This window comes from Protomyctophum bolini (assembly GCF_963924005.1).
Source record: "Protomyctophum bolini genome assembly, chromosome: 6".
NCBI classification, from domain to species: Eukaryota; Metazoa; Chordata; class Actinopteri; order Myctophiformes; family Myctophidae; genus Protomyctophum; species Protomyctophum bolini.
In genome coordinates this window covers 7,483,538-7,498,537 of record NC_137867.1, presented here as the reverse complement: position 1 = coordinate 7,498,537, position 15,000 = coordinate 7,483,538, and the positions used below count along the sequence as shown (strand labels likewise).

Genomic DNA, 15,000 nt, shown 5'->3' with positions numbered 1-15,000 from the left:
TTTCTATGGTCAGTGGTTCTCAAACTATCTCATGTCAAGGACCCATTAAAAATTATGCTGTTCCCAGGGACCCCCTCCAAAACGTTCGCCACTGAAAGAATATATATTCAAAGATTTGCGCCACATTTTCAAAAATAGCAGACCTACAAGCTCGTGGCACGGCACCCGGTGCCGCGCGCTATGAGCTATTTTTCAATAGCTAAAGTATAACATTTAGGTTCCTGCCCAAAATGGGTTAAAGACCCCGTGCCACGACACTGTGTGTCATACCAACTGTGGCCTTTGAGTGTAACCTGCAATTCATTGTTTACACTCCACACACACACACACACACACACACACACACACACACACACGCACACACACACACACACACACACACACACACACACACACACAGTATATACACAGGCTCCCGGGGTCACACAGTAATACAAACGTAAAGGGGCTGCCATTATTATAAAGCGTTTCTGTGCAGCTTCGTTCGGTTCTCTCTCTCTCTCTCTCTCTCTCTCTCTCTCTCTCTCTCTCTAACCTGAACGAAGACCGGGAAGATGAGCGTCTTGGGCGTCAGCGTGAGGTAAGACCCGAAGCCGGAGTAAGACGGCAGGTGGGACTGGACCATGGTGCAGTTCTGGTAGTTTCCGTGGCCGTCCGAGGCGGCCGAGGCGGAGGCGGAGGAGGCGGAGGAGGAGGAAGGCAGCGTGCAGCTGCCGAACGCCTGCTGCAGCAGCAGCGACGCAGACGACGCGGGCGAGGCCGACGACGGCGGGGGAGGCATGGTGCAGCTGCTGAACGAGGCCGATGCCGCGCAGCTGTGGAGAAGAGGCTGCTGCTGCTGCTGCTGCTGCTCGTGGAGGTGGTATTGGTGGTGGAGCCCCCTGTTGGGGTGAGTCTGGTACAGCCGGCCTGGGGGGTTGGTTGGCGACGGGGGGCAAAAGGCAATAAGGTGAGGTGAGTCGTGCTGCAGTAGGCCTACTTTTCTTTGTCAGTGGTATGGTCAAAGCTTTTCACGACCGACGACATTTTTACGTGATTGGCCGCCGACCCGCGTCTCTCTAGAATATTCTGTTCACAGGGACCCAGAAGCAAAGGTTTGAGTTTACCCAGGGGCCCAGAAGCAAAGGTTTGAGTTTAAAAAAAAAAAAAACATTTGCTTTAAAGGAATATATATTCAAAGATTTTAATTAACATTAACAAATCTACTCAAAATAGCAGATCTACTATAAGCCGATCGACTTTAGCTATTTTTCAATAGCTAAAGTTTACAATAATTGTTAAAGTGGTTAGGTAAAAGTATCAATACTGCAATGTAGATGCGCTCTGTTACAAGTAGAAGTCCCATTCTTCAAAATGTACAAACTTATCGGAATCAACATTTACTTAAAAGTGCCAAAGGTTAAGGTCCCGTTAAAGTCCCATTTCACAAGTTTCAAAATATTTTGAAAATACCCGATCTACAAGTTTAGTTCACAATGCATTGTGAGCTTATGTAAGATCTGTAGATCAATTATACCTTGCACCGCTGGTTGTAGAAATAGTAGCAGCCGTTTTAATAATAGCAACGCCAAAACAAACAAAAGTAAAGGATAATTAAAAAAAAATCACAACTGTGTGAAGTGAGGGGCGGTAGTATATTAAAGTCTAACTCATGTTGCTATGATTAGGTGACGGTAATGGTGGTGTAAAACAAACACAACATTAAACTCTCTTCATACTAAAGACAAGGTGGCCGTCCGAGCACTCAAAAAGTAAAAAAAAAGAGGAGAGGGTGGATAAAAACGGATGTACTTTATTTATAAAAGTTAAAAGAAGCCGACATGTTTCGACTCCAACAGAATCTTCATCAGGGCTTCTTTTAACTTTTATAAATAAATAAAGTACATCTATTTTCATCCACGCTCTCCTCTTTTTTTTCTTTTTTTCTTTTTACTTTTTTCTCCATCGAGCACCTGGTTGATTTTCTTTTTTATTAAACTCTCTGTATTGCTAATGGCATTTAATGTTCGTGTTATAGCGACTTGTAAGTCAATGGCGTTTTTTAATGTTTGTTTAACTAAAAACAAACATTATAAACCTGTATATAATAAGCCTAGAACCGTGGCAGAGTATACTTTGTAGCAATTGTTGTGTGAAAAGTGGAGTCATTTGGAGCGTTGCGTGTGCGACCCTGCGCAAAGCTCTCTCTCTCTCTCGAGCTCCGTGCATGGCCATCGTCTTGGATTAGTGTAGCTGGATAGTGCCGTACATAAGTTGCCTTATCCTTATCGGTGTCTTGCTGCTCGTGTTTGTTTGATTTCACCGTGTTCTGTAGAGAACATGTGTTTTGTAAAGTAGTATATGAATAATGTATAGCTCTCGTGCACCTGGCTTGGCTGCTGTAACAAGTCATTAACCCATTCTGAACGGGAACCCATTTTGGTGCTGGCATCATGTCGCGCTTTAGCTATTGAAAAATAGCAGATCTACAAGCTCATAGCGAGTGGCGCGCTACGAGCTTGTATAGGTCTGCTATTTTTTGAAAAATCGAAGAACGACTGACATTTTTATAGAATCTGATCTCGGGTCAGAATGGGTCAATCAGACCAGTGTGCAGTGTCCAGTGGAAACCTTGTATGAATCTGATCTCAGGTCAGAATGGGCTAAAGTGTGATGTAAAGCCTGTGTTGAGTGTGTCTTACCAATAGTGGCGTTCCTGTTGTGACAGACGGACTGCAATAACTGAGAGACAGAAAGAGAGAAAACAGGCATTATCCATTTTAGGAAAGTAACAATAAGATCTCCGTCAGGCCGGGTTGGCTATACGGCCAGGACGCCCCGCAAACTTTGGAAGTGGATCGTCGCCCGGCCGCATCGGCATGGAATATGAATGATCTGACTGATGCATCTTGATCACATGACTCCGGAGCTATAATGTGCACTGATTCACTAGCTTTTATAGGTCATATCAAAAAGTCTGTTTTGAAGAAAATGCAAAATGGCAGAAAATCTAGTCAAGCTATAAATTCGGCGGAGGCCAAGATTTGTGGTGGAGGTCCTTCCTTCCTTGGCCTACTTGGGAGTGTGCGTGCAAAGTTTCACACTTATTTCTCCAGCTATATGCCAGAGGGCATTCTCCTATTCTAATGCAGCCAGAAAACCACATTCTGGCAGCCATAGCTTGGTAAGCATGCCTCATTTAAGCAATATTACACGAGAGGGTGTGGGTTAACGTGATTATTGCCACGACAGTGATCAGGAACGAGACGGAGTCGAGTTCCGCAAGCATCACTGAAGTGGCAATAATCACGTTAACCCACACCCTCTCGTGTAATATTGAAATTCTACCACAGTTACCCTTAAAACTATTAAAATCGCTGAAAGAATATTTTTTTTTAATGACAGATGTAGTCACTACGACCACAACCTTCCCAAGAAACTAGCTAGCCTAGCCACCGAGTTTGCTAGCGCTCTGGGAGAACAGAGCAGCTGAATTCTTTGTTTTGATTAGGTGGTGAACAGTGCTGGTTTAACCCACGGCTAGAAGGCTGTTTCAACCAATCAGATTTCTTCCTCGAAACGACCTGTGGTAGAATAGTCATTATAGACTCCCAATCCATATACCTCCTGTCCTGGGTTTGAAACCTGCTGCCGCCACTATCTTTCCAACAATCGCAGACTTGCGACAGACTATAGCGAACTTGAGCCATACGAGAGACACCACCGAGCACGAGTTGCCGTGTCGAACGCCGCGAAGTTCGCTAGACAGGCACAGAATAGTAAATTGCCCCCATAAGGCAATGCCAACACCGAGCAATAGCCTATATGCATTTGCCACCACGGAGTAACCCTGCGTCAGTGTCACCAGACTTTCCACCTCGCAGGACAGTCGTCTGGTGACCTGCACGAAGCAAAAGGCAGGCAGTGTCGCGGCAACCGCGGGGCGTGATTTTGAATCACGCATCACATCTCACCTGACTTCCTGGATTGATGGGCGACAGGATGATGTAGTTGTCGCCATTTGACGATGTCACACGGGTGCCTTTGAGTGTGGTGGCGGTGCGAGAGAAGTCCTCCTCTTCCTCCTCCCCCTCTTCGTCATCCTCTTCCTCCTCCTCCTCCTCCTCCTCCTCCCCCCTCCCCTCTCTCCTGTCCCTCCAGAGGGACCCCAGGGCGCCCAACCCGGACCTCAGCCCTGAACCGGGGACACGCCCTCTCCGGCGGCCATATTTGCTGTGGGCGGGGCGAGACAGCAGCTTCCTGCCTGTGAACTAACAACGGAACAACAAGGAGGTGAATGGAATTTGAATGTATATTATTATTATCATTATCACTGGATACTACATTAGATTAAAGGGGAATTTCTTCCTAACCCTTTTTTATTTTTTTACAAAAGTAAAAAAATATAATTAAAAAAACAATAAAGATATAGGGCGCTGGTCCTTTTAAGAAAAGCGCAGGAGGTGGTCTAACGTCAGCACACGTAGAACAAGAAGAGTGCGGTGTCAACAATGTGTTGCTGTCATATCAACTCGAACAGATGTAAACAAAAAAAACAATTGCGCGATTGAATAGCAGTTCTAGACAGTTTTGACCCACGTGGACGGTAAATCCGCTAATTCGCTACGGAACGCTCGGCATGTTTTCTTTTAATGACGAACGGATACGTGTCTCAAGATATACGGTAAGAAAACAGCTTGTGCGAAACTCCCCTTTAAGATAAGAAAGCGTTTTGTCCGGAATTCTCCTTCAATGTGCACTAGTATATATGTCCCATAACTCTATACCGTAATCAAATGAAGTAAAGTAAAATATGATGATGATGATGATGATGACTCACGCTGTCTGAGGCTGCTCTGTAAGTCGGCTGGTGAATCAAACCTTCAAAATAAGGTTTGATGACGGGTAGACCTCTCCACACAATCAGCACGATGTTGTTACTACACATCCTAGAGATGCACGCACGCACGCACGCAGGCACGCACGGACACACGCACACAGGCACGCACACACACACACACACACACACACACACACACACACACACACACACACACACACACAAGGATGACAAATAAAAGGACAAGCCAACATAAAGTTGCTGTCCAGCAAAAAAAACTTTTATCTCCATTCTTTCAACTTTGTATGTTATTTTTTTTGTAAATGAATGCCTATACATCATACATATCATTTTTGCACAATTGCGAAAACAGCAGATCTACAGGCAACAACAAGCTCACAACACGTTACGTTGCGATGCGTTGTGAGGCTACTTTCACTTTTTTATCTTTTCGGGGGGCTTTCTCGCCTCCGTTTATAGGATAGTATAGTCTGACACACGTGACACGCACCAAAGGTTGTCGGAATTGGGATTGGGAACCCGCTACATCGCAGCCTATAGGTGCCTGGACCACTACGCCAGCGTCCCGGGACTATACTTTCACAATCTTGAAAGGTTCTTAAAAAATAACCGTTTTTTTTTTTACATGGGGCCCGCGATATTTAATATTCTAATTCACTTATTCTACGCTAGAGGAAGGAATACCTGAATGAATAACAGACCACTGCTATGGATGGAGAATGTGCACCTGAATCAATCAATCAATCAATTAATCAATAAATCCATGGTGCTTGGTTTTTGCCGACATGGCAGCCGTGTATACATAAACACACAATGCCATTTTACAGCTAAACAGAGAGTTAAGAAATGAATGTTTTTGAAAATATTTGCGGCGGGACTAAAGGTGGTTGCACACTGGACTGGAAGTTTTTCGGAAAAACCCGATGGAGAAACGCCGCTAATTATCCGAGAAACGCGCTCGGTGTGCAGGGACCTTTAGAGTACGGAGACAGATTAATGATTCCAATTTGATCAACACTTCCTATACAGGAGTGTTGCCGCAGCCGACCTGTTGCACGCACCTGGCATAATCTGATGGACTATTGTCTTTATATCACAAGCTTTTCAAATCAGTGGAATCGTTTTGTTGTTACGTTTTTTTCGAGTGATTCATTTATTTAGTAAGTAGTACCGAAGTCACTTGTTCATCCCCATTGGGTCATCTTAAAATAGTCTCATATGAGAATTGTGGTCCAAAAACAAACACATTGTCTCGGCGATATTGCCCGAGGAGGTGTCTCTGTGTCGTTCACGGTATAGTCAGTCACTCATATTTGATACAATCTGTTTCTAGCGAAAATGTAATGTACGGTATTAAATTCGGCGACAGTAAACATTAGCGTTTTCTCGCCGTCAGTTGATTCTTCAGGTCCACATGAGACAAACCGTATACAACTGTATACAAATTCAGAATGGGGGACAAAAACGCGACCCAGGTTGGATGTAAATTAAAGGGGAATTCCATGCTAGAAGGCTTTCTTACCTTTATTTGTAGTTGTCACGTCCCCAACAAAGAGGTCCAGGTGTTATTTTGTGCAAAAGCGCATTATTGGCTATTTTCCCTACCATAATAAGCCCTCAATTAATTGAATTGAATTGCATTGAATTGAATGGGGCATTGGGGTGTTTCTATTTATTTATATATCCTCTCTTCATAATGTAAATAGTATCCCAAGCGGCACACTTTACTACTTATTTCGATGGAAATAAGCGAATTAGCACAACCCCCATTGAGGGCTTATATTAGGGGAAATAGACAATAATGCACTTTTGCACAAAATAACACCTGGACCTCTTTGGTGGGGACGTAACAACTACAAATAAAGGTAAGAATGCCTTCTAGCATGGAATTATCCGTTAAGTCAGACTTTGGTGCTCTATAAGCAGGATAATGAACGGTAAGCCGCCATTGTTGAGAAATAAACCCCTTTGTGGTGATATATAAACACTCCCCTACTTACTTAATGCTGATATAAACACCCTACTTCTTCTGATATATAAAGCCTTCACGGTGGTAGACTCCTCTACTTCGGCGTCAGAGTCTATTCACACTGGTTTATTTCTCCACAATCACTGACTCACCATTCATTATCCCTTATTCCCAATTGGCTTGTACTGTATTGTCTTTTTTTCTTTCTCCAAAGCGGCCTCCACTTTGAAACCCACACTATTACATCACACACACACACACACACACGCTCATGTTTGTATTGCTACTTTGGAGGACATCAACACGCGACACAAGTGTGACGTGTGTCGCGTGATGAGCTTGTAGATCGACTATTTTCGCCCGGAATGTGCAATTCTAATCTCAACCTGAATCTTTCCCTAATTGTAATTGGAGCAAAACATTTTTAACCATAAAAACAAACATTTCACGCATGCACGCATGCACACACAGTGTACCTGATAGCGTTAGCCAGGTCCACACATTTCCAGTGTTCAACAGGAAGGCCATTCAGCTGTAGAACCGAGTCTCCTTGCTGGAGGCCAGAGCGATGGGCAGGACCTCCTGCATGCGCACAAACGCATTGATGCTTACTGTACATAACATACTGTACATGAATGTCATGCAAATTAAAAAAATATATATATTTGAATGAAATTACAATTCTAATCTTAATCCATTATGGCCTGAGGCCGATTGTATAAAATGCTTTCTATATAATGAGTATAGTCCTCAAACGTTATACGGTTTTGTGCCAGGGACCGCCAGAAGAGAAGGTTTGTCCTAATAAAGTAACGTTTTCGAAACACTTTCACGGTTATTAAAAAATGTTCAAAAATAGCAGATGCTCAAGCTTGCGAAAAATGGACAGATCGACGCTTGTCCCGTAAGATGGGCCTATTTTGTGAACGGATGACGGCTTCCGCTCTTGGCTTTCAGGAAGGCATAGTTTCAGAATATATACCGGTAATACCGGCATGTAGCATTCAGAGGCTCAGGTTATGTTATCCCAACTAGTCTTGTCTTCACGAAGGAAAGTTAAGTCCTGTCTTCACAAAAGGAAAGTTAAGTCCTGTCTTCACAGAGGAAAGTTAAGTCCTGTCTTCACAAAGGAAAGTTAAGTCCTGTCTTCACAAAGGAAAGTTAAGTCCTGTCTTCACAAAGGAAAGACAGAAGTATAGTAAGAGGACACGTCTGTCTTACCGGGTTCAACAGCCTGAACTCTGGCAGGACAGTCTGCACAGATTGTGAAGCCAAAGCCATCATTCCCACGAACAATGTGCACCTGGAGCAACAAAGAGCACAGAAACAAAATGTGTTTTAATGTACAGTCGTTTTTTCAAGCTCTTTAATCTGATATAGTAATCATTAATAATAATTATAACAACAACAATAATAATAATAATAATACATTTTATTTATAACGCACTTTACACAACAAATCTCAAAGTGCTACAAGCAGAAATATTTAAAAAGAAAAATAAGAATGAAATGAAAACATTCTGTCGACACCTAAGCAGCTAAAAGGTTCAGAGAAGCACACGGGGCAGCTTCAAAGTCCAACTGGGCAAATGCGTTGCTATAAAAAGGAAGGTCTCTAGTCCCCTTTTTAAAAGCATGTGGTGCTCTCAGGTGGTCGGGGAGGGCATTCCACAGCAGAGGAGCAGCTGAGCAGAAGGCCCGGTCCCCCGTGGGGGGCGGAGTTTTGTTTTTGTGGATTTTTAGTGTGGTTGATGTACCAGAGCGGAGGGAGCGGGTGGAGGCCGGGGGTTCAATGAGTTCCTTTAAGTAAGGAAAACCCACCTCTTTAGACTCCACCTTAGCACACAGCACTTGCCCCTATAGCCTAGACGACCTCGCAATATGCTAATTTAGATAGCATATTATGTAGACACCATATATACTTATGGTTTCATTGTACAGATATTATACTGTTAGACGGATGTTAGGCTCTTAGCTTGCTCATGATCCTTGATGACTATTTCTTTTTTTTTCTTATATATTTTTTATCCCGCGATTTTGTAACCCATTTTTCACCCCTGTGCCAATCATCTACTGTGATCCTGGGCTCTACACACCCTCCGCCAACCTGGGGTGAGCAACGGACTTAACTCATGCTCCCTTCATGCCTGAGTGTCCAAGTTGCTCCTTTACACCTGACAGGTGTGACTATTTGATGACTATTTCTATATTTGATGTTACCATGTGTTGTTCTTGTTTACTGTAAATCGCTCTGGATTAAGAGCATCTGCTAAATGCCTAAATTGTAATAGTGTTCCCTCCAGCTCTTTAAAGATGAAACATGCTCATCAGGTAGGCCTATATAGGCTACTATGATTATTTTCAAAAACGTGTACAGAAAGTGCTAGAATTATGAAAGTTATAATTCAGAATTATTATTATTAGAAAGTTAAAGATGGAGTGCCGTACCCTAGAACATGATCATCAGGTATTATTAAGGAGGAAGAGGTTTTTTTTTTTTTTTTTAAAGTCTACAGTATTTGTTAAAATGTTGTTTTTATGTGGCCACACCCACCAGTTCATTAGGTATATCTGGTTTTCAGGTGGGTGGTGATCCAAACGTGCCAATGAAAAAAACAGTGAGATAGTGACATCACGATATCATCCCCTCCCCTAATCCCTCCCCCTTTATCATACAACAACAGCTGTGGTTTGGCATCAGCCGTCACCACCCATCAGGCAAACGAGGCATACTTAATGAACTGGTGGGCATGTCCACATAAAAAACAACATTTTAACAAATACTGTAGACTTAAAAAAAAAAAAAAAGAACTCTTCCTCCTTGTATAATAATAATACCTGATGATCATGTTCTAGGGTACGGCACTCCATCTTTAACTTTCTAACAAAATAAAACACTTTTATTTCAAACCAAAAGCAATGTGTTGGATGTGTTTACTATGTCATGTTAAATAGAGGGAGGTGAGTTTCTCTATAGATAGACAAAATGTATCTTTCTTTTCGCAGGGCTGCAGCCTGTTTGAAGTTTCTGTTCCCACGGCAACCTAAATAGCGACGAGAGGGAAAAGAAAGGACGAAGACAGTGGGAACGGAGGAAGAGAGGAGCGGGGGGTAGAGTCGAGACCATTCCGTCCCTGGGAGTTTTCTGACGACAAAGGACTTTAAATCTTCAACTTGACAGATAGATTAAACTTCTCAGGAAACAGAATGTACAGGAGGACCGAGCTAGCTTGTTTCTCATTGACTCGAGCCCAAGACAAACAATAGAAAGGCAAGATAGATAGGCCATCTCTCTTTACTTCCCATATCTGTGTGATGTATAGGTATAGGTGGCCGGCCGCCTCCGCCGTGGGAGACCAGAAGTCTATTCAAATCCAAAATGGGAGAAGTGAACGTGAACACAGCTTCGGAAAACACGGGTTGGGATCCAGGAGGAACCGGAGGAACCGCGGGTATACAACCAGGAATGGGTTCTACTTCTATCACATTTGGAACCGTTTCCGGAAACCGTTTTTTTTTTTTTTTTTAATCACACCAATGTCTTAATTTCAAGGATCACCATAACTCTCAGAGGTACAGACGTCTAAGGGTCCATTTGGAACCCCCTATAGGAATCGTAACAGTACGTTTTAACAGCGGGCGAGCATCGGCCGACACAGTATCGCCCCGAAAAGATGAATTATTTGTATATTTTCACGCGACGTTGCTCCGCCCACTTTTCCACCATCGCCTGCTATCGCCGGTATAGTCGGCCGGCGATCCCACATAGAGAAATAATTCACTTCCGGAAAATTCTGGTCTGGCTGTCGCCCCGCTGTTAAAACGTAATGTTAGGGAAGCTGTCACGGTCCGTGACATGTGTTATGTTTTTCTAGTGTTCCTTGTTCCTAGTTTGTGTGTTTTAGTGTGTACTCTTATTTTGTAGTCTTGTTCCTGTGTTTCCTGTCTGCCTTGTTTGATGTCACCTGCCTTGTCTCACCTCCCTGTATTAGTGTAACCCTAGTCACCTGTGTTCTGTTTGCCTGTTAGCCTATCCTATTGTTGATTATCAGTTGTGTTCACCTGTGTCCTGTTTTTCCCTGCCCTTATATACTCCCCTGTTCTGTCAGTTCCTTGTCGGAGTATTCTGTCACGTGTGCAGGGCAAGGAGGGTTAGGACCCAAGAGCAGACAGCAATAGGCAGAGGCAGAAGATCTCAAATATAATAGATTTATTCATCCACGAAGGAACAGAACACACCGAGACTTACAATAATACTCCGACAAGGAACTGACAGAACAGGGGAGTATATAAGGGCAGGGAAAAACAGGACACAGGTGAACACAACTGATAATCAACAATAGGATAGGCTAACAGGCAAACAGAACACAGGTGACTAGGGTTACACTAATACAGGGAGGTGAGACAAGGCAGGTGACATCAAACAAGGCAGACAGGAAACACAGGAACAAGACTACAAAATAAGAGTACACACTAAAACACACAAACTAGGAACAAGGAACACTAGAAAAACATAACACATGTCACGGACCGTGACAGAAGCGAGTAAATGGAAAGGTATCCACACTTTTCCTGGGGTGTGTGTGCTCCAGTTCCTGTTGATTTCATTGGATATCATTGGTCATCTGACCAGTTTCATAGGCTTTCATTGGATCAAATCGACAGGAACTGGAGCACACACAGCCCAGGAAAAGTGTGGATAGACTCGAGACCAGCCTCTATACGACACTAACCAATTATGATATGAAGATAGGTTGAAAATGGGTGAAGTTATCCTTTTAGAGAGAGAGAGAGAGAGAGAGAGAGAGAGAGAGAGAGAGAGAGAGGCAGGCAGGCAGGGTGGTATGTTTTTCTACCTCTGGTCAACATGTCAGCTAGCTGCCTGTTCAAACATTTCTCTGTGTGTGTGTGTGTGTGTGTGTGTGTGTGTGTGTGTGTGTGTGTGCGCGTGCGTGTGCGCGTGCGTGTGCGTGTGTGTGTTACTATGCTTGTGAGGACCAAATGTCCCCACAAGTATCAGAATGTGAGAAGCAGACGTTGTTGTGAGGACCATTTTCCTGGTCCTCATTAAAGAATTGGTTAGTTTTTTGGGTTAGAGATTATCTGAGGGGCCGCTAGCCTATAGTGGTCCAGGCGCATGCCACATAATAGGCTCTTGCCTGACAGAGTGCCGCGTGTTCGAGACCCGTTCATGACGACCTTTGATCTCTCTCTCTCTCTCTCTCTCTCTCTCCCTCTTTCCTGTCTGTCTTCACTGCAACTATCTATAGAGGGCATTGCGCGTGACATCATCATCATACCCGGACGTAGTGCGGGAACGCCTACTCAATGGCAAAAAAACCCAACTCTCTGGCCTTGACAGCCCATATCCCATTCTGACCTGAGATCAGATTCATACGAGGTTTCCACTGGACACACACTGGTCTGATTAACCCATTCTGACCGGAGATCAGATTCTAAAAATGTCAGTCGTTCTTCGATTTTTCAAAAATAGCAGACCTACAAGCTCGTAGCGCGCCACTCGGTGGCGCGCTATGAGCTTGTAGATCTGCTATTTTTCAATAGCTAAAGCATGACATGATGCTAATACCAAAACGGGTTCCCGTTCAGAATGGGTTAAACGACATTAACCCTGTAAGACCCGGCAATGCTTTTTAGCAACAATTATATTTTTTTTATAAAGAAAAGAGTTTAAACAATTTGTTTTTCTGTTCTTTTTTCACCTCTAAATCCTCATTGGGTCCTATTCTTACAATGCCATTGGCCAGGATATTTATTTGCATATAAATACCCCCCCACAGAGCCAGGAATCATCACAACTTGAAAAGTCTCTGTTGGAAGTGGAACAACATCTCTACACACCTCTCTACACACCCTCTATAAAGGCACAAAAGCACATTTGATTTGGGGGGTTTGGCAAAGATTCAGGTTGGGGTTAAAAAGAATAGTAAAGAGTAAAATGAAAGGCAAAGAAGGCACAGCTGAAATATATAGGGCCCTAAAGAGGTTAGGTTTTAGGGCTGGGTTTATACCTGATTTATACTTAGTTATATACATGCCGGTATGTCATGGTCGGTCCTCAAATGTGTGTGTGTGTGTGTGTGTGTGTGTGTGTGTGTGTGTGTGTGTGTGAGAGAGAGAGAGAGAGAGAGAGAGAGAGAGAGAGATACAGAGCGAGAAGGAAAACAGAAAGGCAGAGTGCTTGTGTCTCTGCTTTCCATCTGTGTTGTGAATACATTCAATTTTAATTTATTTGAATTATTGAGGCACGCGCAACTCACACACGCACACACACACACACGCACACGCACACGCACACGCACACACACACACACTCACAGAAGCTCACACTGCTTCGCTGACAGATAATGTGGCACACTCTGAGCTTGTAGATCTGCTATTCTCGGCATGTGCGACGCCGCCACCGCGCGACAGAGTTCTGAATCGGGCCTTCGGGAGGCCATCATAGAAACCCACCTGAGGTAGATTTTGTCCAATGCAGTCTCGACACAATCTGTGGATGGTGTGCATCTCTCCTCTCCTCTCCTCTCCTCTCCTCTCCTCTCCTTGTCTCGTTTCAGACACTGTCCAGTCTGTTGTTGTTGTGGTTGTCCGTGTTCCAGTACTCTATCTTCCTGTGTGTATAGGGCTAGTCCATCAAATGGTCCAGGGTTTTGTCCATAGGCGTGCAGATGGCCGAGTGGTTATAAGTCGCGTGCCATACATGTATATATAGGCTCTGATGTATAGCTCGACTGTCCGGGTTCGATTCCTGAGCCCAGCGGATCCTGGCTGCGCGTCACACCCCGTCAAACAATCCCTACTGTAACTGTACTATGAAATAAGGGCAGAAAAGCCCCCCAAAAATATATTTTTTTCACAAAAAAATGGATTATACTCCAGTATAAGAGCAGTCTATAGCGTTGTGCTGGTTCTGATGTTGTTCACTGCTGTGCTACTGGGTGGAAGTTAAAACCTCTCCCCTCATGGGAACAGCCAGCTCAACAATACAAGGAAACGACCCCCCCCCCCCCCTCCCCTCCTCACTACACACACACACACACACACACACACACACACACACACGCTACAACTTTGTGTGGACACCTGATAAGCATGCACACTTCCTGCGAGCGCGCGCACACACACACACACACACACACACACACACACACACACACACACACACACACACACACACACACACACACACACACACACACACACCCCTCCCCCGTGTGAATATTCATTCATAGTAATAACAGGATCTCACAAAAATCCGTTCTTCGACTTTTACTATATGACTCACTTGCATTATATTATTATGACTCTCTGACAGTCTATATGTGGGCTAACGTTGCCCTGCATGGCCCACAAGCCACTTACACTGCATCCATAACATCTTACGTTGTAATCCCCCCCCCCCCCCATTGACAAGCAAGGCCTGTCACAATTAGGCTACTACATGATTTTTGCAAAATTGTCAAAATGGTTTCCATGTTGGAAAATGTTATTACTACATTTTCTTTCTCTCTTTTTGTTTTCCTTTTTTTTTTAAATATATATATTTTGTTGTATTATTTGTCATAATCTGCCCTGTGCAATTTTGGTTTTACGAAGGCTATATAAAAGCCAAGCAGAATTGTAATTTCAGTGGCCAAAACAAAAAAAAAACCCCACAATTAAATTGTTCGCTACAATTATTTGTGACAATTCATCGTCGAGTACACTTTTCGTGGAAGTGAAATTACTGCCGCCAAAGCGAAAACATTGTGAAACTGCGCTATACAACAACTTTGCTTTATGTTTATTGTTTACTTACGTGGCTGGTTAAGACTGAGGTTAGGGTATAGGGTTAGATTTAGGTTTGGGGTTAGTAATAGCTGGCTCAGTAGTCGGACAACGCGACCAACGCCACGTCAGTGGCTGACAACAGACGTCAATACAGTATGTAGGAAATGTCCATATACTGGCATGGTCTTGATAAGGGCTGCTGACGGCTATATATTCTGATAACATCCAAAACCGCTAAGTATAGACAATTGGAAACACCTACCAATCAATTAGCCCTGGCACTATACTCTCTGAGTCACTCCCCCCTCTCTTAATTAGGTGAGAGTTCATAAGAAGACATTTGGGGGAAAGTGAAAAAAAAAACGTGCTTCCTTGGCCTCTGCATAATGCTAATGGT

The 15,000-nt window shown here is 43.7% G+C and overlaps 1 protein-coding gene across 1 annotated transcript in view; it reads right to left on the bottom strand.

Moving 5' to 3' along the window:
* The window catches only part of LOC308316764 (regulator of G-protein signaling 3-like), a 26,038-nt gene extending 12,620 nt beyond the window's left edge, over window positions 1-13,418 (bottom strand). Inside the window, exons 1-7 of the mRNA XM_080765532.1 lie at window positions 13,287-13,418; window positions 8,031-8,112; window positions 7,286-7,391; window positions 4,820-4,928; window positions 3,954-4,250; window positions 2,682-2,721; window positions 536-909 (exon numbers count right to left, since the gene is read on the bottom strand). Of these exons, the coding sequence (XP_080621658.1) occupies window positions 536-909; window positions 2,682-2,721; window positions 3,954-4,250; window positions 4,820-4,928; window positions 7,286-7,391; window positions 8,031-8,112; window positions 13,287-13,340 (1,062 nt within the window). The 5' untranslated portion in view covers window positions 13,341-13,418. The remainder of the gene's footprint in view (window positions 1-535; window positions 910-2,681; window positions 2,722-3,953; window positions 4,251-4,819; window positions 4,929-7,285; window positions 7,392-8,030; window positions 8,113-13,286) is intronic.
* Between the last annotated feature and the right edge of the window lie 1,582 nt (window positions 13,419-15,000).